This window comes from Ranitomeya imitator, chromosome 1, assembly GCF_032444005.1.
Source record: "Ranitomeya imitator isolate aRanImi1 chromosome 1, aRanImi1.pri, whole genome shotgun sequence".
Classification (NCBI taxonomy): Eukaryota; Metazoa; Chordata; class Amphibia; order Anura; family Dendrobatidae; genus Ranitomeya; species Ranitomeya imitator.
Window position 1 is genome coordinate 280,897,213 of NC_091282.1, and position 23,092 is coordinate 280,920,304.

A 23,092-nucleotide genomic window follows, 5' to 3' on the forward strand; every position below is an offset into this window, starting at 1 on the left:
TAATAATGTTATTTCAGCACTTTACATTTTAGGTATTGGTAATTCAGTATGCTGCTTTTTGATGGTTACTTATGGTTAGTTAATGTAACACATTTACTACTTATTTGTTTTTAGATTTTACATTTTTTTATACATATATATTTTTTTCATTTGTTGTTTTTAATGCATCTGTTAATAAAGATGGTAGTTGATTATAAAAAAGAAAGGGGAATGTTTGTGTTTTGAAGCCGCTCACCATAGGCACACATTATTATACTGTAAAGTTCCAAAATCCTCCACACATGAAGCTCAGAGCCTTTCTGAAGAAAACATAAAAAAGTAGATTTCCCCTTCCTTGCATTGATGTCAGACAGGCTAAATATTTGTTTCTGAGACTAGACAAACCTAATCCAGGCGTAATGGTGAATGGCAGCTCTAAGGGCATCTGTCAGGTCAAGTGATTGAAAGCTATTTAGTCCTGCAGCAGCGTCAGTCTCCCAGAGGAGGGCGGTAGTCTCCTGAGAAGGGAGCTGGCCGTAAAGTGCTCCGTCCCTCCCCGAGCACTCCCAGAACCATTTGCACATAAGTGGACTTCTCAGCAATACAACAGTGCTTTTCTTTAATAAAGGGTTACTAATGTTCTAATAACGCTCACTAATCAGTTTGGGTGGTTGAGTGATCTGACAGATTCCCTTTATTCCCATCTGGTTGGCATATTGTACCAAAGATGTATGTGTGTGGGGCGCAGGCTTCCGGTTTGTATATACAGAGCAGTCAGCCATAGAAACTAATACATTTCTGCTTTTCTCTCTTGTCTTTCTTTCTTTCTTCCCTTCTTTGTTGATCTCGTTTACCCCCTTCTTGCTATTGCAGTGCTCCTCTCCTCAACCCTTCCCTGGAAGCCTTTCCCTTTCCAAGGGTTGTGTGGTCAACTATATGCTCAAGCATCCATCGCTTACTAAGTGTCGGGGCGCCTTTGTGTGACACCTGTCCGTCGTGCCACTTTGCCTTCCTTTATAGGTGGAGCAATGACTAACCAGCTTTATTGGGAGCAAACCACCTTGTGTCGATTTATTGCTCCATGTAACGACACAGACAATTAAATAATAATGCCCCCCCCCGCAAAAAAAAGAAGTTATCCCCTATCCACTGAGACCACAAGTGATCCCGAGAACCTGGTTTTATAACTAAGAGTTGGGTTCTGCGGCTCCATCTTGAATGCTCAGCCTGTACCCCATTCATTGTCTATAGTACTCCACCTTCTCCGGGGGTCCCATAGACAATGAAAGGAGTGGAGGAGCATGCGCACTGTGCTTGGGATTGCTGGTTGTCCCAGTGGTCAGATAAGTTATCTCCTATACCCTCATGTTGTGGTGGTGACATTGCTGCTTCGAATAGGAGATAACTTGTTTTTTTTGGGGGGTGAGGGGGAATAACCCTTTAAGAATTAAAAATGAATTCCAAAGTCATTTCTAATACTGGCATTTGTCGAAAAGGCAATATTGTATGTCCGATTATTGGAATCCATATTAATATGGTTGAGGAAAAAGATCGAAACAAAATGATTTTTCCTCTTCTTGAAATATTTCCTCTCAGGTAAAGATTGTGACAGGAAAAGATGGGCAGACTGGTACACCTGTTGCTATAGCAACCCAGCTTCCTCCCAATGTTTCTGCTGCTTTTTCATCCCAGCAGCAGCCATTTCAGGTACCTTTTTGATGGTTCTACAATGTGGCCTCATCTCAGATTTTCCTTTTTTTTTTCCTCATCCATTCCAGTTTTTTTTTTCTACGCAAAATAGACCAACTTCCATATTTTAAAGGCCATCATTTTCTCATTCAACTCCTTCACCCCGAGGGAAACATTTCCAGCACTTTTGGAATTCAGACTCTTGGTGATATAGTGGGGTGACGTGCAGATCCATCTCGACAGGATTAACGATCTGCAAAAAAAAAAAAATCATCCCACTGCTGACACCAAACTCAGGGGTGAAAGGGCGCGGTTACAAATCTTCAACCCATTGAAATGCATGAGCAACATTGTTGTGGTATTATCACCGGTGCCAACATGTGTGATTCGTGCCTTTGTCTATTTTTTTGTTTTAAATTTTTTATTCATTTTGAAGCATTTATTTTCTTTCTTTGCATATTGAACAGCAAAGTATCTAGATCTCGGAGCACGAGGCAGTAATCCATAGTAAATCAGCATATACCTCGTACACTGGACACGGCCAGATACAAATCTTAATGTCGATATGGCAAAATGGCGGCTCCAATTTATTAGGACAAGTCCAGGTGGGATTAAAATTCAACAGCAAAGTCACCGCACCAAATGTTTTAAATTTTGTAAAAGGACCACCCACATGACTCTTCATGAGCCTAGAACTGCCTTCATGACTCTTCATGAGCCTAGAACCGCCCACATGACTCTTCATGAGCCTAGAACTGCCTTCATGACTCTTCATGAGCCTAGGACCGCCCACATGACTCTTCATGAGCCTAGGACCGCCCACATGACTCTTCCCTGGGAAATAACATGCAGCATGCATTGAGTTCACACGGCAGCTCTTCTCCTGATATGACTTTAGGACCTCATCATCATGTAATTATACAGTAGTTTGACGATAACTTGGCACGGGAATGACATATTAGGGAAAAAACTTGTTTTTTTTTTAAATATAGTAAAAGGACTTTGATATGGATTTACTGATTTGTCTTCATCACTATTGAAAAATTTAAAACAATCTGAAAAAAACAAAAGCAAATAAAACCTCCCTTTTTTTTAAAGAAGCATGCTGACCATAAAGCTAAACTTCTCTAAAGCTGTATAAAATGTTGTATTAAAATACTTACCGATCACAGCTTCCCCACGGTCCCTATTCTGACTTCGTCCCCCAACTAGTGGGATCACAGAGAAGGTGGTGGCTACGTTGGCTAGGTATCTGCCCGGTGGGATGATGCGGTTACACATTGTTCAATACAAACAAGCTGACCATCAGATGAAATATAATCCAGCTGCTGTCACCTATGGATGTACATAGAGGCGAGGGGTCTGTACCAAAGAATAAAATGGCATCTTTTCTGGTGCTGGCTAACAATACCACATATTTAATCGCTAGGACCAGTGGATTTGGAGATATTTTTCCCCACTACACCCTTGGTAAAAATGCCCATGTAGTGGAGATCCTTGCACAGGATTTCACTACCTGAGAGCAGCATGATGTAGGGGCAGGGACCCTGATTCCAGTGATGTCACTTACTGGGCAACTTGCTACCATTTTGCTTCTCTGCTGCTGATCTATCTGTTCTATGATTGGCAGCTTGTACAGTGTAATCAGAAAGTTGCCAATCTGTGCTGGGGGCGGGGTTATACACAGCTCATGAATATGGAGGACTACATGGCAAAAGGTTTACTAGTCCTCTAGTAACAATCTCCTGCTAATAAAACAGGGTTTTTATGAAAACTACAGTCACCAGCCTAGTAAGTGACATATTTCTGGAATCAGGGTCTCTGTCTCTGCATCATGCTGGTCTCAGATTAGGTGACAAAAGCCCGGTGACAGATTCCCTTTAAAGTGAATCTGTCAACAGCCTTTGCTGCCCTATTTTACAGTAGCATGGTGTAGGAGAGGTCCGCTCGCCCATTAACCAGAGTGGCATGAAACTGTTGTGTCTCTTGGCAAATAGGAGCTTTTAAAGAATACACAGAACACCTGATTCTGAATCTGGTGTATGCAGAGCACAGAGTGATGAGGTGCTGTGTATTGGGGAGCGGGCTCTCCTCCCATGTACACTGGATGCCGGTGTATTATCCAATCACTCCTATTAATCATATGGCACAACAGGAGGGTGCAGCAGTTCCCATACATAGGGCAGGATAGGCTGGTGAGCCACCAATAAGACAAGGGCCCCCACTTTTCGAGGGTCAGCCCTATGGCATATTCGCCTCTGGCCACACTCCTACCTGTATGCTGTTGTCCCCTGTGCCTCCTAATTGTAGTGTAGCAGTCTGTAGTAACATTACTGGCCGTCATTGCCTTTATGGTGAACTGACTTTTAAATTTCGTGGAAGTATACGGTATACGTGTGACTAAGGCCGCCTCTCCCTGCTCCTGGAATACCATGGCTTGTGCTATTATTTGCCACATAAGTTGTCTGTGTTGGCTTCTCATGTTTACCTGCCAATCCCTTCTCTCTGTTTTCTGCTCTAAATCTCTATTTTCTTGATATATATGTATGTAGATATTCGTTGTTCCTTCCACATACATGAGATAATATGCATTTATTACAAAATGTCTAGGTTGTAGATTTTTTTGACTATGAGGAAAAGATTGTGAACCCTTTTGTCTTTTCTTTTTTCTCCTATCTAAACCTTGGTGAGTCTTACCTAATGTGTCTAATATTCTAGAGAATATACTGGTATATTACATTAAGTTTCACTTAAAAATGTGCCCCCTATTGCCTCCTGAGTTCTCCTGCGAGCTGCAGAAAGAGTTTACTGAGAATCTGTCTGCGAGCTCATTCTGATGTGAAAGTTTAGAACGGAAATCTTCCCTCTTCTGATCTCCTCTCAGCTTATTTGCGAAAAGAAAGCTCCACTCAACTACCAGGTGGTCCTAAATCATCTGCAAGGAGCTCAGAAGAAGAAAGGTAGCGGTTATTATCTCTGCTGTCAGAATTCGCTCACTCACAGATTCTCAGTTAACTCATTCTGCAGCCAGCTATATACATTGCAACACAGAGGCTATAAAAGGTAAATCGAGCAATAAAGGTCATTGATTGGCTGCGTCCGTGATGTGCATTGAAGTTGGGACGTCACCATTGCAGCCAGTAACACAGAGACTGGAGCAGCAGTGGAGAGGCAGCGCTTGACCCCGGCAGGGTGAGTACTATCTGTGTTGTTTGTTACTTTGAGTATAGGAATGTTTGGGGGAATACATTTTTGGTGCAGAAAAAAACACACTGCAAAAATGCAATGTGTGAGCATAACCTTACATCATGTACAGTCGATTAAAGCACTTCACTGCAGAGCTTTAAAGGGAACCTGTCACCCCCAAAATCAAAGGTGAGCTAAGCCCACCGTCATCAGGGGCTTATGTACAGCATTCTGCAGTGCTATAGATAAGCCCCGATGTATCCTGAAAGATGAGAAAAAGAGGTTAGATTATACTCACCCAGGGGCGGTCCCGCTGCAGTCCGGTTCGATGGGCGTCGCGGTCCGGGGCCTCCCATCTTCTTACGATGACGTCCTCTTCTTGTCTTCAGGCTGCGGCTCCGGCGCAGGTGTACTTTGTCTGTCCTGTTGAGGGCAGAGGAAAGTACTGCAGTGCACAGGTGCCGGGAAAGGTCAGAGAGGCCCTGCGCCTGCGCACTGCAGTACTTTGCTCTCCCTCAACAGGGCAGACACAGTATGTCTGCGCTGGAGCCGCAGCGTGAAGACCAGAAGAGGACGTCATCCTATGAAAATGGGAGGCCCCGGACCACGACGCCCATCGGACCAGAACTGGACCGGGACCGCCCCTGCGTGAGTATAATCTAACCTCTTTTTCTCCTCTTTCAGGATACATCGGGGGCTTATCTACAGCATTACAGAATGCTGTAGATAAGCCCCTTATGCTGGTGGGCTTAGCTCACCTTCGATTTTGGGGGTGACAGGTTCCCTTTTAAGCAAGATTTATTGTAGCTAAAAAGTGCATCTTATAAAAACGGCATGTTACAAATGATATGCAATTGCTTCCGCTTGCTTGCCTGGTACTGTATCTTCACTGCAATGTTAGGCCGGCGTCACACTAGGCGTAAGTAAATACGGTCCGTTTTTTACGGCCGTAATACGCAGTAATTGTCCCAAAACACTGTTCCGTATTCAATGCAAGGATGCGATCTTTACGCACAAATTTATCCGTGTGCCATCCGTATGGTGATTTTTATTTTTTTTTCTCGCTGGCTTGCAAAATTGACATATCATGGATCCATCGGCTCAAATATTCTTAAAAACATATATATACACTGATACTATATCAGTGAGACACACATATATATTTTTATTTAATTCAGCGCTAGATAGCAGAATAGCCGGTAATTCAATTGCCGGCTTTTCCTATCTCCTTCACAAACCCAACAGGATATGAGACATGGTTTACATACATATATATAGAAAAGGCACCCCATATCCCACCGCTACATGGGAGTGGGAAGAGAGTGGCCAAGTGCCAGAATAGGCGCATCTTCCAGATGTGCCTTTTCTGGGGTGGCTTGGGGCATATGCTTTTAGCCGGGGGGGCCAATAACCGTGGACCCTCTCCAGGCTATTAATATCTGCCCTCAGTCAAAGGCTTTACCACTCTGGCGGAGAAAATTGCACGGGAGCCCACGCCAATTTTTTCCAGGATTTAACCCTTTAATTTAATAGCTAGAGACCCCAAATTTGACGCAGACACTTCGTACATTACTAAATGTAATAAAAGAAGGGATATTAGACGGTTTACTGTATGTAAACCATGTCTCATATCCTGTCGGGTTTGATATACCTATACTATGTGCACACATTTATTCTACCTATTCTATTCTAACCTGTCAGTGTGATTTTACTGTACACCGCGCTGAATTGCCGGCTTTTCTATAGAACACCGCTGCGTATTTCTCGCAAGTCACACGCATGGTCCGTGTGTAATCCATAATTTTCTCGCCCCCATAGACTTTCATTGGTGTATTTTTTGCGCAATACGCTGACAAAAGCAGCATGCTGCGATTTTCTACGGCCGTAGAAGACCGTATAATACGGATGCGTAATATACGGCAGATAGCAGCAGCCCCATAGAGAATCATTGGGCCGTGTGCTATGCGTATTTTCTGGACGTATTTTTTGTGCTCATACGTCCGTAAAACTCGCTAGTGTGACGCCGGCCTTATAAGCGATGCACATGCACTTTGCCATCTACAGTTGTGGCCAAAAGCTTTGAGACAGACACAAATTTTGGTTTTCACAAAAGTTAGACTTTTATGGGAGTTCTGAAGTTCTTTAAATAACTTTAATTAAATAGGCATGAAAATAAGAAAATTTACCGCTGATTTGCTTTTTCTATCTGCTGTCATTCTCCTGCAATTAGAGCTTTTGTCCTTTATTGTGTACAGCTTGTTTCTGTGGAACCCTGCATTCTAAGAGAGGAGATAACTCTTAACATACCAGCCAGCTCTCTCCAAACCATTGATTTATATAGAGCAGCTGGCCGCTCACCTCCCTCCTCTGCCTCTCATCTTCTGAAGAGATACAGTTATAAATCACCAACCCAGCAGCTTTCACGGCAGGTCTCCTAATGGCTCTCTACTCTTGCTGTCAAAACCTGTGTGCTTATTCCCGTACACAGAGATCACAATGTAGACTCAGAATAAGCCACTGATAGCTAAATGTGTTATACCAGAACTTATGCTGGGATAATTTACCAGAACTGTCACTCAGAAACCTGAAAGTTTATTAACTGTAAGGAGATTGCATTTCCCTCAGATGCTCAAGAGACAACTTGAAAATACCCGTTTAAAGTGTTCCTGTCCTTGTTCTATTACAGCCCTTAATGGTATGTGCGTAAAGAGCCTTTAATGCTTATGAAATCCATACCTTGCCTGTAGATTTGTATTTTGACATCTTCTACACATGCAGTGCTGAAGTTTTAGTCAAAATGTGCATGGGGTGGGCTCTACACGCCCAGCTCTCCCCTTTTCCCAACCACCGCCGATTTTCAGTCTCTCATGGGCAGGTTCTCTTGGTGACCTGCCGCCACTGCCTAAGGTTTTGTCAGAGTTGTTTCCTCACAGGGGGCAGTGCATGTACAGTAAGTTCCTGATGATGTTGCAAGAGCTGGACTATTGACATGAGCATGCGTTTACCCAGAGCAATGCCGTGCCTGTGCAAAATAACAGGTGGGGAGGCAGAGACTGGAGACCAGTGACAGGTGGGGAAGAGGGAAAGAGGCAGGACAGCTAAAAGTGCTGTTCCCACCCCTGCACTTCCAACAAAATTTTACAGCTGCATTTCTCTAAGAATCAAATTAAAATTCTACAAGCAAGGCCTCGATTTAATAATTATTAAAGGCTTGTTACATGCCATTAGTTAGTGTTGCAATATCCTTAGGTTCGCTTTAATTAAAGGGAAACCTGTCACCCCCAAAATCGATGGTGAGCTAAGCCCACCAGCATCAGGGGCTTATCTACAGCATTCGGTAATGCTGTAGATAAGCCCCCGATGTAACCTGAAAGATGAGAAAAAGAGGTTAGATTATACTCACCCAGGGGCGGTCCCGCTGCGGTCCAGTCCGGGGCCTCCCATCTTCTTACGATGACGTCCTCTTCTTGACTTCATGCTGTGGCTTCGGCGCAGGCGTACTTTGCCCTGTTGAGGGCAGAGCAAAGTACTGCAGTGCGCAGGTGACTTGAAAGGTCAGAGAGGCCCGGCACCTGTGCACTGCAGTACTTTATGTTGCCCTCAACAGAGCAGACAAAGTACGCCTGCGCCGGAGCCGCAGCATGAAGACAAGAAGAGGACGTCATCGTAAGAAGATGGGAGGCCCCGAACCGCAACACCCATCAGATCGGACCTCCCCTGGGTGAGTATAATCTCACTTCTTTTTCTCATCTTTCAGGTTACATCGGGGGTTTAGCTACAGCATTCCAGAATGCTGTAGATTAGCCCCTGATGCCAGTAGGCTTAGCTCACCTTCGATTTTGGGGGTGACAGGTTCCCTTTAAAAACAAACAAAAAATAAAACACAAACCTTTCCACAGTTTCAGCCTTGTCACAAAATTACCCATTTACATGTTTTTCGTGATATCCTCATTCGCTTACGAGAATGTATTAACAAGTACAAGGCATCCAATATAATTCAGTCATGTTGATTGAATTATGGCAGCAGACTGGTTGCTATAAGAGGGTGCTGGTTCTTGAAATCATTTGTCTTCTTCTGTTATCCATGGTTACTTATAAGGAAACATGCAGCAATCATTAGTTTGCACCAAAAATGCTTTACAGTTAAGGTCATTGCTGCTTGTAAGATTTCCCCTAAATGAACCATTTATCAGATCATCAAGAACTTCAATGACTTAGAGGTTCAATTTCTGTGAAGAAGGCATCAAGGCGCACAAAGTCCAGCAAGTGCCATGACCGTCTCATTATGAGGAGTCAGCTATAGGATGGGTTTCACACCAGTGCAGAGCTTGCTCAGGAATGGCAGCTGGTATCAGTACATTTATACACACAGTGGGGCAAAGGCTTTAGGAGGCTGGCCTGGTGTCAAGAAGGGCAGCAAAGAAGTCACTTCTCTCCAGCAAAAGCATCAAGGACAAACTGACATTCTGCAGGAAGTACAGAGATTGGACTGCAGAGGACTGGGGTGCAGTTATTTTCTCTGATAAAGCCCCTTTTTAACTGTTTGGAACCTCTGGAGGAAAGATTGTGTTGAAGAAAAGGTGAGCACTAGTGATGCGCTCTGGTGTTTTCCTGGTATCTTGGGTGTTCTCAGATAATATATTCGAGTCCTTGAGGTTGCATGTTTTGTGGCTGTCTACTGCCACAAAACATGCAGCCACAGGGACTCGAGTATATTATCTGAGCACACCCAAGCTACTAGATAACACCCAGCATGCTCGCATAACACGTTATACGAGCACATTCACTCTTCATTAGTGAGCAATACCATTAAATCTGTCATGCCAATAATAAAGCATCCCGCGATCATTTATGTGCCAGGTGCATGTAATCCAAGGGAGTGGTCACTCACAATTTTCCCTAAGAACACTGCCATAAATAAAGAATGATATCTAAACATCCTCCTGCAACTTCTCTCTTCTCTCAATAATCCAGGAGCAATTTAGTGACGAACAATGCTTTTTCCAGCACGATGGAACATGGAGCACCATATCACAAGGCAAAAGTGATAACGGTAGAACCCTTCCCCCCCCCCCAATGCCACAGGACCGGGCCTGCTCCGGAAGGGGCATAACTAAGCGGCTAGCTGGGGTTCACTGGAGCTCCTGATTGTGGACACAGGTTGGGCTGCAGGTAGCTGCCAGGTACCACTCCTGGACAGATCCCGGTATTGCAGCTGATTGCTGACATGGACTAGGGCTATGTTCAAATACATCGGTTTAGGATACTGGATAAGGGACTGGCCGCACACGGACCGGGGGCCATTGTTAAGGCACTGGCAACACTGGGACCAGAGGACTACGGGAACAGGACTGGCCACTCCAGGACCAGGTAAAAACGTTCAGGCACTGCCCGCACTGGGACCAGGCGAGTTTGGGAACAAGAAGAGCCGCATCGGGACCAGAAGACAATGTTCAGGCACTGGCTGCACTGGGGCAAGAGGGCATCCGGAATGGGACTGGTCACATTGGGAGAAGGGGACAACGCTCAGGCAGTGGCCACATCGGGACTAGGGATTTGGGTTCAGGACACTGGCTGCACTGGGACCAAGGATTTGGGTTCAGGACCCTGGCTGCACCAGGATCAGGAGACCTCACAACTGCACTGGTAGAACACCATCTACCTAATGACTCAACTCGTTGCTTGGCGACTCCCTAAGGAAGAGGGAATCTATTATACAGGATGACTCTCAGCGATTGGCTGGGAGCCATCTTGCAGGTGCTCACATTATACTAAATATATAAAGTGGGAACAAGCGGGAACTGCGGCGCGCACATGGAGCAGGGAGCAGTATGCCCGCAGGGGACCGTGCCGAGGCCCTGGGCAGTGAGTAAGCCAGTCCCTGCATGGAGGGAGAAGGGGACAACATGCAAGGGCGCTGGACATAGTGCTATAATAACTAAGTAGCTCAGTGAGCAAATCATTGAAATTTTGGGCCCATGATCAGGAAATGCCCCATACCTCAATCCTGTTGAAAACCTGGTGTCAGTCCTCAAAAAGCGGGTGTATAAACAAGAACTCAGAAATTGTGATAAATTCAATGCATTGACTAGGGAAGAATAGATTACCAACAGGCAGGATTCGCCCCAAAAACTGATAATGCAGCATACTAGGGCGAATTGCAGGAGTCTTCAAAAATAATGATCAACACTGTAAATATTGAGTCTTTGCATAAATTTGATGTAGTCAATAAAAATGTAAAAACATACAACATTCTTCTAATTGTGTTTCAGCAACCATTGAAATATCTGACTAAACAGTCTGAAAACACTGAAACAACAAACTTTTTGTGAAAACCAAACTTTGTGTAAGTCTCAACTTTTGACCACTACTGTATATGATGTAAAAGGAAATTTGATTTATCAGACCCGGCCATCCTCTAGTGTTCCATAGTCCAGTTTTAATGCTTCTGTGACAATTTTAGTCACCTTCTGCAGGGGCAGGGTCAGCCATGAGACTCAGACTAGTGTGTGGCTGCACCACATCATTTATGACCAGCTGCACAGCACTGTTTAGTCTGACACCTTTCTAGCATAGCCAGCATTAACATTTTCAGCAATTAGTTGTTTTTGGGAGGACCAGATAGACTACCTTTTACTTCTGTCATACACATCAAAAAGCATTAGGTGCTCGTAACCCTGTGGCAAGTCCATCCTTGTCGTTTGCTGGACCACTGTTGGTAGACGGTAACTGCTGCATACCATAAATACCCCAGCAAGATCTGTTTTGGAGAAGCTTTGGTCCAATTGTTTAGCCATCACAAATTGCACTTTGTCAGTCACTCAGATCCTTACCATTTTCTCAAACCATTGTTATACACTTCACTTGTTTTCATTTTTATGACTTATTTTAGGTCAACTATTGTAAGATTGCTGTTACTGAGTGTATTGGGGGACACTCGCTTGGCACGGGATTTAAGCACACTGGCACGGTTTTTCACTTAAAACAGTCTGTTTGGTTTATTCTCTCCATAAACCATAGAAATATGAACACCAAGCAAACAGTTTTTGCATCAAACTTCACATTAACAGGTTGCAGCAACTAATCACGCTGGTCCTCCTCTGATCAGTTGCCGTGGGTTACCACACAGTTCATATAACATAAGAAGCACCACCAATCAATGGTACCTTATGGGAGCTCCTGCTCCACCTGCAGACTCCTTGTCAGTCCACTCTCCTGGGAAACTGCCTCACGGGGATCACCAACTTGCCTCAGCGGTACACCTTTGTCAGTCCAGACCCACCGAAGGACGGTAGCTTCCCCAAGTTTCACTGTGCGTTGCTCAGGGATCCGGTCCTACTCCCAGGACCTCCCAACACCAGCATGTGCTTTTTAGGAAGCCTCCTCCCAGGTCTTCCAACACAGGAACATACACAGGACCCTGTGACCCACACCCTGGTCACATTATATATCCTTAACCACTCCCCTGGATGGGAGTGTGGGTGTGTGGCTAGTTTGTCCCACCCATCTCACATAACTAGCCCAGCCAGCCTCCCATGACTATTACACAACATGCAACATACTTGTGGGACTATAGGTCCCAGAACACGACATCACTTCAGGCTGGCAGCACAGAGTCTTCTCCTCTACGACACACATATCGTCCATTCATCACAATGCCGAACTTTGTCTTATGACCACAGCCATGCATGCAACTGCCATGCACTCTCATGGCCTCAATACACCTCTGTGTGCATACTGGGGAGACCATGCAGCGCCCCCTACCTGTTACAGGGGTCACTGCATCACACTATGCTCAATGTGAAAAAGTAAAGATAAAAACCATACAGGAATAATCTATTTATGCTAGTCTCTCTAAAATTAAATTAATAAAAATTAAAATACAACTTATCATCAATGCAGCAATATTGTATCTTATTTTTTGCAGGATAAGATAAAATAGTCATTAGTTCCAGAATGGTAAGATGAAAAATCCTTACAGGCTTTTACTGAGTTATTTATAGCGAATCTGTCAGCAGGTTTTTGCAACCTCATCTGAGAGCAGCATAATGTAGGTAAAGAGAAGCTGAATCCAACGATGCATCACTTTGTGTCAGAACTGCTGTACCCTGTAAACTTTCAGAGCTTTTAGATTTAGAATGAAGCAGAGCTGAGAAAGCTAACTCCGCCTCCACCAGTCTCTCTGTGTACAAATCCTGTTGTGAATTCTGTTGTCGGGCTCCCTCCTGTGGTCATGAATGGTACTTCGGCTGGTTCTGTCCATGGACTTCCTCTGGTGGGTGTTTCTGAGTTTCACAGGTGACGAGGTTAATTCGTTAGCTGCTGCTCTATTTAACTCCACTTAGATCTTTGCTCCATGCCACCTGTCAATGTTCCAGTATTGGTCTAGTTCACTCCTGGATCGTTCTTGTGACCTGTCTTCCCATCAGAAGCTAAGTTCCAGCTTGTATTTCTTTGGTTTGCTATTTTTCTGTCCAGCTTGCTATTTAATTTGTCTTGATTGCCGGAAGCTCTGGGACGCAGAGGGAGCGCCTCCGCACCGTGAGTCGGTGTGGAGGGTCTTTTGCGCCCTCTGCGTGGTCTTTTAGTAGGTTTTTGTGCTGACCGCAAAGCTACCTTTCCTATCCTCGGTCTGTTCAGTAAGTCGGGCCTCACTTTGCTAAATCTATTTCATCTCTGTGTTTGTATTTTCATCTTTACTCACAGTCATTATATGTGGGGGGCTGCCTTTTCCTTTGGGGAATTTCTCTGAGGCAAGGTAGGCTTTATTTTTCTATCTTCAGGGCTAGCTAGTTTCTTAGGCTGTGCCGAGTTGCATAGGGAGCGTTAGGCGCAATCCACGGCTATTTCTAGTGTGTTTGATAGGTTCCGGGATTGCGGTCAGCAGAGTTCCCACGTCCCAGAGCTCGTCCTTATTATCAGTAACTATCAGGTCATTCCGTGTGCTCTTAACCACCAGGTCCATTATTGTCCTGACCACCAGGTCATAACAAAATCCATAGACAGTGAGCAGCTTATCACAGGAGGGGCCAGACGGCCATGTTAATCTTAGTGATAAATCCTTCACAGTTAGTAAACAGCATTCACTTTTACAACTGACACATCCTTGAGTTCTGTTTCAGCCTCTATTTACCGCTGTATTTAGATTACATAGCAAAAACCTGTTGACAGATTCCCGTTAAGCACTTGTTCATATCGAGTAATTCTAATAGAATAAAGTCATCTACAGTATACTCCCCCCCCCCCCCCCCCCAATCATCACAGTTGAGTCAACTCATTGGCTGCAGTGGGCACATGAGATTCAATACCAGTTAAATGTTTGGGCACACCCGTTAATGCAGTGATTTTATCTTATCGGAGTGTGCACATTTTATGTTCAAAATGAAAGCAAAAATATCTCAAAGGAACACATATGGAAACCAGGAGTAAAAAGGCATAGGTGAAATAAACCAGAATATCTTTAAACCTTGGATTTCTCAGACTACGCCCCCTTTTTACTGCTATGACAACTTTCCATTCCCTTGGCAATGTCTCAAGTGACTTCATTAGGTAGTCATCTAGAATGGCTTTCCAATTTACACGTATGCGTTATCAAGAGTTCATTCGTAGATTCACATGTTTCAGAAAGTGTTTGCAACCATCAAGTGTGTTTTACAGAGGCAGCGTTGGTACACCGTTTCATACAGTGTGATGAGCTGTATTCCACAACTGTTCTAAGACAGAATATAACAAAAACCACTTAGTAAAAAGAACAGTCTATCATTACGTTTAAGACAAGAAGGTCAGTCCAAATCATGGCTAGAACCTTGTAGTTATCAGCAAGTGCAGTGATGTAAATCATCAGTCACTGTGTTGAAATGATTTGGCTCTCATGGGGATCGATGTTATGATGCGGTGGTCTAGGAGCAACATGGAACGAGCTCTGAAGGAAGTTTTAACTGTACTGACCGCAGTCCCTAAGCTCAACACAACACTAGAAGCAGCCGTGGAATGCTCCTAACTCTCCCTATGCATCTCGTCACAGCCTAAGAGCTAACTACCCCTAAAGACAGAAGCAGGAAAACTATCTTGCCTCAGAGAAAATCCCCAAAGGATAGATTAGCCCCCCACAAATAATGACTGTGAGTGGAGAGGGAAAAAGACATACACAGAATGAAACCAGGATGAGCACAGGAGGCCAGTCTAGCTTGATAGATAGGACAGGATGGAATACTGTGCGGTCAGTATAAAACACTACAAAAATCCACGCAGAGTTTACTAGAAATCTCCACACCTGACTAAAGATGTGGAGTATAAATCTGCTTCCCAGAGCTTCCAGCAAGACAGAATTAATTCATACTGATAAGCTGGACAAACATAGAAAGCACTGAACGGATAAGTCCACAATCTGTGAACAGAACAGAGCAAGTAAGAACTTAGCTTTGCTGAACTGGTCAGGAAAACAGGGAAATCCAAAGAGATGTGAATCCAACCAGAAACCATTTACAAGTGGCACTAGCTGAAGGAACAGCCAGACCTAAATAGCCGGGCAGAAGAGAAGATAAGTGGAGGCAGCTGATGACAGCTAACTCCAAGGAGCAGCCATACCACTTGAAACCACAAGAGGGAGCCCAAGAGCAGAACTCACAAAAGTGCCACTTACAACCACCGGAGGGAGCCCAAGAGCGGAATTCACAACAGATCGACCCAGGAAAGACACTAAGAATTACCTCTGCTGCAGAGGATAAGTTCATCAAAGTTACCATCCTCAGAAAACACAAATTGACAACACCTCAGATAATAGTCTTCATAAATGATTCACAGATAACAAGCAAACACACCTCAACATTAACTGTCGAGAAAAGACCACAAAAAGTAGACCATTATTGTCAAATTGCTGCAAAGAAGCCACCACTGAGGACCGCAAACAAGAAGCGCGTTATTTCAGCCAAGCAATGTAAGGACTGGATATTAGATCAGAGGAAATCTGTACTGAGTTTTTTTTATTTTTTATCTCCACTGCCATGTCTCTGGGAGATGCAAAAAAAATTGAGGTGTTGCTTCTCCATATATGGTCACTAACTTGAAACATGGAGGAGGAAGAAGTGTGATGTGTAGGGATTAGTGAAGAGCAAATGTGCTTGGAAAAGGTGTTATCCGAGCATGCTCATGGATTAACAGCGTGAATTCAGCGTGCTCGAAAAATGTGTTAGAGTCCCTGCGCCTGCATGTCTCACTATAGTTCGACAGCCACAATGCATGCAGAGATTGCCTAATAAACAGGTAATCCCTGCATGTGTTGCAGCTGTCGAACAGCCGTGAGACATGCAGCTGCAGGGACTAGAATATATTATTCGAGCACGCTGAAGACACTGTTAGAACACGAGCATGCTCGAATAGCACCTTATCCAAGCACAGTTGCTCATCACTAGTGGGAATGCTTTGCTGTTGACATTGTTGGGGGTTTATTCTAAATACAAGGCATTCTTACTCAGCATTCCTACCATAGAATTCTGCAACAACTTGACATGCCATCTGGTTTACACTTAGTGGACCATCATTTGTGTTGCAAAAAGCACACCTCCAGACTATGTAAGGGATATCTTTCCAAGAAGAAGAACCGTGGTAGAGTGCTGTGTCAGATGACACGGGCTCCACCAACACCTGAACTCAACCTTGTTTGAGATGGTTTGGGAGGAGTTGAACAGTAGAGTGAAGATAAAGCAGCCAATAAATGTTCAGCACTTCTGGAAATGCCTTCAAAACTGTTAGAAGCTATTCTAGGTGATGAAGCTGTTTGAGAAGATGTGTCGGAAACAGATTGTCGACGCATGGGAGAACTTTGATGTTGCTAAGGTTTAACACATATATTGTGGTTTGTTTCACATGTGTTTCTCTACTTGTTTCCATATTTATTTTCTACCCTTTAGTCTGAATGTACAATGTGCACATTCCAATAAGTAGAAGGAAAACCAATGCATGAACAAGAGTGTGAAAACTTTTGACTAGTATTATATAGGGGACTTTATTGTTAGAGCCAGGTACAGAACAAGAATTATGCGGAAAGGCCAGGGCTTTGCCATCCAATATTAGACCAGATGCTAGACCTAAAAGTGTGATGTGACTTTCACACAGTTTGTTAGCCAACTTTTTCTACCTCTAGTTAAACTAAGTAGGTAAGTAAATACTTTTTCATGTTAGCAATTCATAGTTTGAAACATCTGTTCTACTTGCTCTCTCCTTTTCATATTGAAATACCCAGTGAGTTTTTCGCGTTGTATCTGTAAAACTGTGCACCCTGAACTATTGTATAAATTGGACTTAGTCATTTTTTCAGCATGCTAGATTTAGTGTGAGTAAATTAAGAGCAGTTCTTATGTCTACATTTCCATAAACCATATTACGAGCTCGAACCATATGTATAAAGGATCGAGTTGACAAGAGATCCATAGTAAAAAATAATTTTTCATTAATTTAGTCCCCTACATTACATTTTTGCTTGTTTTTTTGTTGTTATTGTTTTAACTATATGTGATTTAATAAAAAATGATTTTTTTACCATGGATTTCTTCTCAGCTGTATCCTTTATGCATGTGGTTCACGCTTGTAGTATTGTTTAAGGCAGTGTTCCCCAAGTCCGGTCCTCAAGAGCCACCAACAGGTCATGATTTCAGGATTTCCTTAGTATTGCACAGGTGATAATTGCATGACCTTCACAGGCAATAATTCCATCACCCGTGCCATAAAGGAAATCCTGAAATCATGACCTGTTGGTGGCTCTTGAGGACCGGACTTGGGGAACACTGGTTTAAGGTATAAGAAGTGCCATTGATATTGCTAGCAGATATTAGAGTTTGACTAGTCTCCCTTTCCATTGCTGACGTCCCACAGTGGAGATTCCACAGCAGTAGAAGAGTAGTGGGGAAGCCTCACATTTCACTCCTTGTAGTGCAAAGGTTGAAATTCGCAGTGACAGCTGCAACATAAGTTGACATTCTGCAGATCTCCAACTGCAGCTCCTTTCAATGTACGCTGTGGATTTCCTAAAATCTCATGTATCACGCTGGCACTATAAAAAGTATCACATTTTCTGTCAGGTGATAGTTACTTGAATACTGTTGAATTATACTAACACTTGTTTAAAATTCTACACCGGTACTGGGATATGTCTATATAATTTCCAGGCTTAAAGCCTAAGGCTGTGTTGATACTGTCACCATAAGCTTAGGTCAGAGACTGTGAGCATTTTCGTATAACCGTACCATAGAGAGGAAATCCTATATGTTTGTCCACCATAATGCATAGCACTTCAGCTACGTATATACCCAGCATACTGTGATTTAATATACCGTAATCACAAAAAGAGATATCTATGAATTCCTAAAACCCAAATTTTATTGAGATGGCGTATTAAAAAATTCTACACAATTTTAAACCCCTGTAAAACAAGGAATTAAAATGCCTGTGTATACTATGAAAATCTGAAAAGTAGTGCAAACCTCAACTAATGTATGTGGATCACAATTTATAGATCTGCACTAGCGAGCGTATATATACATTGATGAGATTATAGCCCGCATGAGCATTGTGACCATTGCAAGAAAAAAAGGCAGACGTGATCAATACCTACCTGTGTAGAGAAGGTTATATACAGGGCTGTGGAGTTGGCTATATGCACTAGCAGGATAGTATTGCATGCATTGATAAAATTATTACCTTTTTTCTTCTTTATAATTACCATTTGCAAGCAGAATGTTGATGTCCTTACTGAGGTATTCCATGTTTTATAGGTGTTTTTAAGTTGTGTGTAATTTTTTAATATACTATATATAAAATTTGGGTTTTTATGAATTCATAGATTTTTTTTTTTTATTATATTGAATCACAGTATGTTGGATATATACCGTATATACTCGAGTATAAGCTGACCCGAGTATAAGCCGACCCCCCTAATTTTGCCACAAAAAACTGGGAAAACTTATTGACTCGAGTATAAGCCTAGGGTGGAAAATGCAGCAGCTACCGGTGAATTTCAAAAATAAAAATAGATGCTCCATACCCTTCATTATGGCCCCATAGCTGTGCCATTTAGTGCTCTGCACCGTTCATTATTGCCCCATAGCTGTGCCATATAGTGCTCTGCACAGTTCATTATTGCCCCATAGCTGTGCCATATAGTGCTCTGCACAGTTCATTATTGCCCCATAGCTGTGCCATATAGTGCTCTGCACAGTTCATTATTGCCCCACAGCTGTGCCATATAGTGCTCTGCACCGTTCATTATTGCCCCATAGCTGTGCCATATAGTGCTCTGCACAGTTCATTATTGCCCCATAGCTGTGCCATATAGTGCTCTGCACCGTTCATTATTGCCCCATAGCTGTGCCATATAGTGCTCTGCACCGTTCATTATTGCCCCATAGCTGTGCCATATAGTGCTCTGCACAGTTCATTATTGCCCCATAGCTGTGCCATATAGTGCTCTGCACAGTTCATTATTGCCCCATAGCTGTGCCATATAGTGCTCTGCACCGTTCATTATTGCCCCATAGCTGTGCCATATAGTGCTCTGCACCGTTCATTATTGCCCCATAGCTGTGCCATATAGTGCTCGGCACCGTTCATTATTGTCCCATAGCTGTGCCTTATAGTGCTCTGCACCGTTCATTATTGCCCCATAACTGTGCCATATAGTGCTCTGCACCGTTCATTCTTGCCCCATAGCTGTGCCATATAGTGCTCTGCACCGTTCATTCTTGCCCCATAGCTGTGCCATATAGTGCTCTGCACCGTTCATTCTTGCCCCATAGCTGTGCCATATAGTGCTCTGCACCGTTCATTCTTGCCCCATATATGCTCCTTATAAAGCTGTGCACCGTTCATTCTTGCCACCATATATGCTCCTTATAAAGCTGTGCACCGTTCATTCTTGCCCCATATATGCTCCTTATAAAGCTGTGCACCATTCATTCTTGCCACCATATATGCTCCTTATAAAGCTGTGCACCGTTCATTCTTGCCCCGTATATGCTCCTTATAAAGCTGTGCACCGTTCATTCTTGCCCCGTATATGCTCCTTATAAAGCTGTGCACCGTTCATTCTTGCCCCATATATGCTCCTTATAAAGCTGTGCACCGTTCATTCTTTCCCCATATATGCTCCTTATAAAGCTGTGCACCGTTCATTCTTGCCCCATATATGCTCCTTATAAAGCTCTGCCATTGCTGCTGCTGCTGCAATAATAAAAAAAAAGCCATGCTCACCTCTCTTGATTGCAGCTCCCGGCGTCTCGTTCCGGCGTCTCGTCCCGGCATCTCTCTGCACTGACTGTTCAGGCAGAGGGCACCGCGCACACTATATGCGTCATCGCACCCTCTGACCTGAACAGTCAGAGCGCAGAGACGCCGGGAAGATGGAGCGGCGCCCGGCGTGTGGAACGCGGACAGGTGAATATAAAATACTCACCTAGTCCTGGCGCTCCTGACGCTGCCCCTGCCTGTCACACTGTCTCCGGGTGCCGCAGCTCTTCCTGTCAGCGGTCACGTGGGACCGCTCATTAGAGAACTGAATATGGACTCCACTCCCATAGGGGTGGAGCCACATATTCATTCCTCTGAGCGGTGCCAGTGACCACTGACAGGAAGAGCTGCGGCACCCGGAGACAGTGTGACAGGCAGGGGCAGCGTCAGGAGCGCCAGGACTAGGTAAGTATGCCTCAGCGCCCTCTCCCCCTCACCCGCCGACCCTGCTGCCCACCGTGACTCGAGTATAAGCCGAGAGGGGCACTTTCAGCCCAAAAATTTGGGCTGAAAATCTCGGCTTATACTCGAGTATATACGGTACATAAGACGGAGTAAATGTAATATGATGGATTTAGCAGGGCATTGTGGCTTCCATTAATAAAGTAAAGCCACAATGGTAGTGTGAATACAGCCAAAAAAACAAACAGAAAATATGATCACACTTTCCGTGTAGTGCAGCCTCCGAGTTTGAACCTGTACAATGGCATGTAAAATTACTGTTATTGTGAACAGTTAAGTAAGTTGAAGATCAAATGATCTCTAAAAGGACTAAAGTTAAAGATGATACATTTCCTTTGCATTTTTAGGCAAAAAAATACATATTTTAATTTTTTACAGTTCAAAAGTTTTGGCACCCTTGGGTATTTTGTGTGCTCAGATAATTTTGATGAATGTTTCAGACCTTAATTAGCCTGTTATGGTTATGGCTTGTTCACTATCATCTTTAGGAAAGGCCAGGGGATGCAAATTTCTCAGGTTTCTAAAAACCCAGCCTCCTCTAATCTTGGGCTAAAAAAACAACAACAACCATGGGTTCTTCTAAGCAACTGCCTAGCACTCTGAAATGAAAATGGTGCAGGAGAAGGTTATAAGAAGACAGCAAAGTGTTTTCAGGTTTCCCTTTCCTCAGTACGAAATTTAATTAAGAAATGGCAGTTAAGATGAACAGTGGAGGTCAAGATAAGGTCTGGAAGACTAAGCAAAATTTCACTGAGAGATGCTCGTAGGATTGCTAGAGAGACAAATCAAAACCCCCTCTCGACTGCAAAAGACCTTCAGAAAGATGAGATTAAAATAGAACTCTTTGGCCACAATGATTAAATGTATTTGTGGAGAAAAAAGGGCACAGAATTTCAGTAAAAGAACATCTTGACAACCATTAAGCATGGTGGTGGATCAATTATGCTTTGGGGTTGTATTGCAGCCAATAGCTCAGGGAACATTTCACAGGTAGAGTGAATAATGGATTCAAGGAAATTTCAACAAATTCTTGATGCAAATATAACCGCATCTGTGGAAAAAAAAGTGACCTTGAAAAGAGGATGGCTTCTACAAATGAATAATGATCCAAACCTTCTTGCCACAGCTCGCATTGATGTGCCATCCTGGATGAGCTGCACTACCTGAGCCACTTGTGTGGGTTGTAGAGTCCGTCTCATACTTCCACGAGTGTGAAAGCACAACCAGCATTTAAAAGTGACCAAAACAGCCAGAAAGCATTGGTACTGAGATGTGGTCTGTGGTCCCCACATGCAGAACCACTCCTTTATTGAGTGTGTCTTGATAATTGCCAATAATTTCCATCTGTTGTCTATTCCATTTGCACAGCAGCATGTGAAATTGATTGTCAAACAGTGTTGCTTCCTAAGTGGACAGCTTGAATTCACAGAAGTTTGATTTACTTGGAGTTATATTCTGTTGTTTAAGTGTTCCCTTTATTTTTTTGAGCTGTGTGTGTGCATGTATATATATATAAAAACATGTGGCCATCATTACTTTAAGAAATGAAGGTCAGTCAGTCCAAAAAATTGGGCAAACTTTGAAATTGTCCCCAAGTGCAGTGGCAAAAACCTTCCAGCGCTATAAAGAAACTGGCTCACATGAGGACCACCCCAGGAAAGGAAGACCAAGAGTCACCTCTGCTTCTGAGGATAAGTTTATCCAAGTCACCAGCCTCAGAAATCGCAGGTTAACAGCACTTCAGATTAGAGACCAGGTCAATGCCACACAGAGTTCTAGCAGCAGACACATCTCTACAACAACTGTTAAGAGGAGACTTTGTGCAGCAGGCCTTCATGGTAAAATAGCTGCAAGGAAACCGCTGCTAAGGACAAGCAACAAGCAGAAGAGACTTGTTTGGGCTAAAGAACACAAGGAATGGACATTAGACCAGTGGAAATTTGTGCTTTGGTCTGATGAGTCCAAATTTGAGATCTTTGGTTCCAACCACCGTGTCTTTGTGCAATGCAGAAAAGGTGAACGGATGGACTCTACATGCCTGGCTCCCACCGTGAAGCATGGAGGAGGAGGTATGATGGTGTGGGGGTGCTTTGCTGCTGACACTGTTGGGGATTTATTCAAAATTGAAGGCATACTGAACCAGCATGGCTACCACAGCATCTTGCAGCGGCATGCTATTCCATCCAGTTTGCGTTTAGTTGGACCATCATTTATTTTTCAACAGGACAATGACCCCAAACACACCTCCAGGCTGTGTGAGGGCTATTTGACCAACAAGGAGAGTGATGGGGTGCTACGCCAGTTGTCCGGGCCTCGACAGTCACCAGACCTGAACCCATTCGAGATGGTTTGGGGTGAGCTTGAGTGAAGGCAAAAGGGCCAACAAGTGCTAAGCATCTCTGGGAACTCCTTCAAGATTGTTGGAAGACCATTCCCGGTGACTACCTCCTGAAGCTCATGAAGAGAATGCCAAGAGTGTGCAAAGCAGTCATCAAAG

At 43.7% G+C, this 23,092-nt stretch overlaps 1 protein-coding gene across 2 annotated transcripts in view; it reads left to right on the top strand.

Annotated features, from left to right (window-relative positions):
- The window catches only part of LOC138669066 (E1A-binding protein p400-like), a 242,603-nt gene that overhangs the window by 8,552 nt on the left and 210,959 nt on the right, over positions 1–23,092 (top strand). Inside the window, exon 3 of one of the 2 annotated variants that reach the window (XM_069756070.1) lies at positions 1,576–1,686. The exons of the other annotated variant lie outside the window; for it this stretch is intronic. Coding sequence (XP_069612171.1) covers positions 1,576–1,686 — 111 coding nt within the window. The remainder of the gene's footprint in view (positions 1–1,575; positions 1,687–23,092) is intronic. 2 annotated transcript variants of the gene reach the window in all.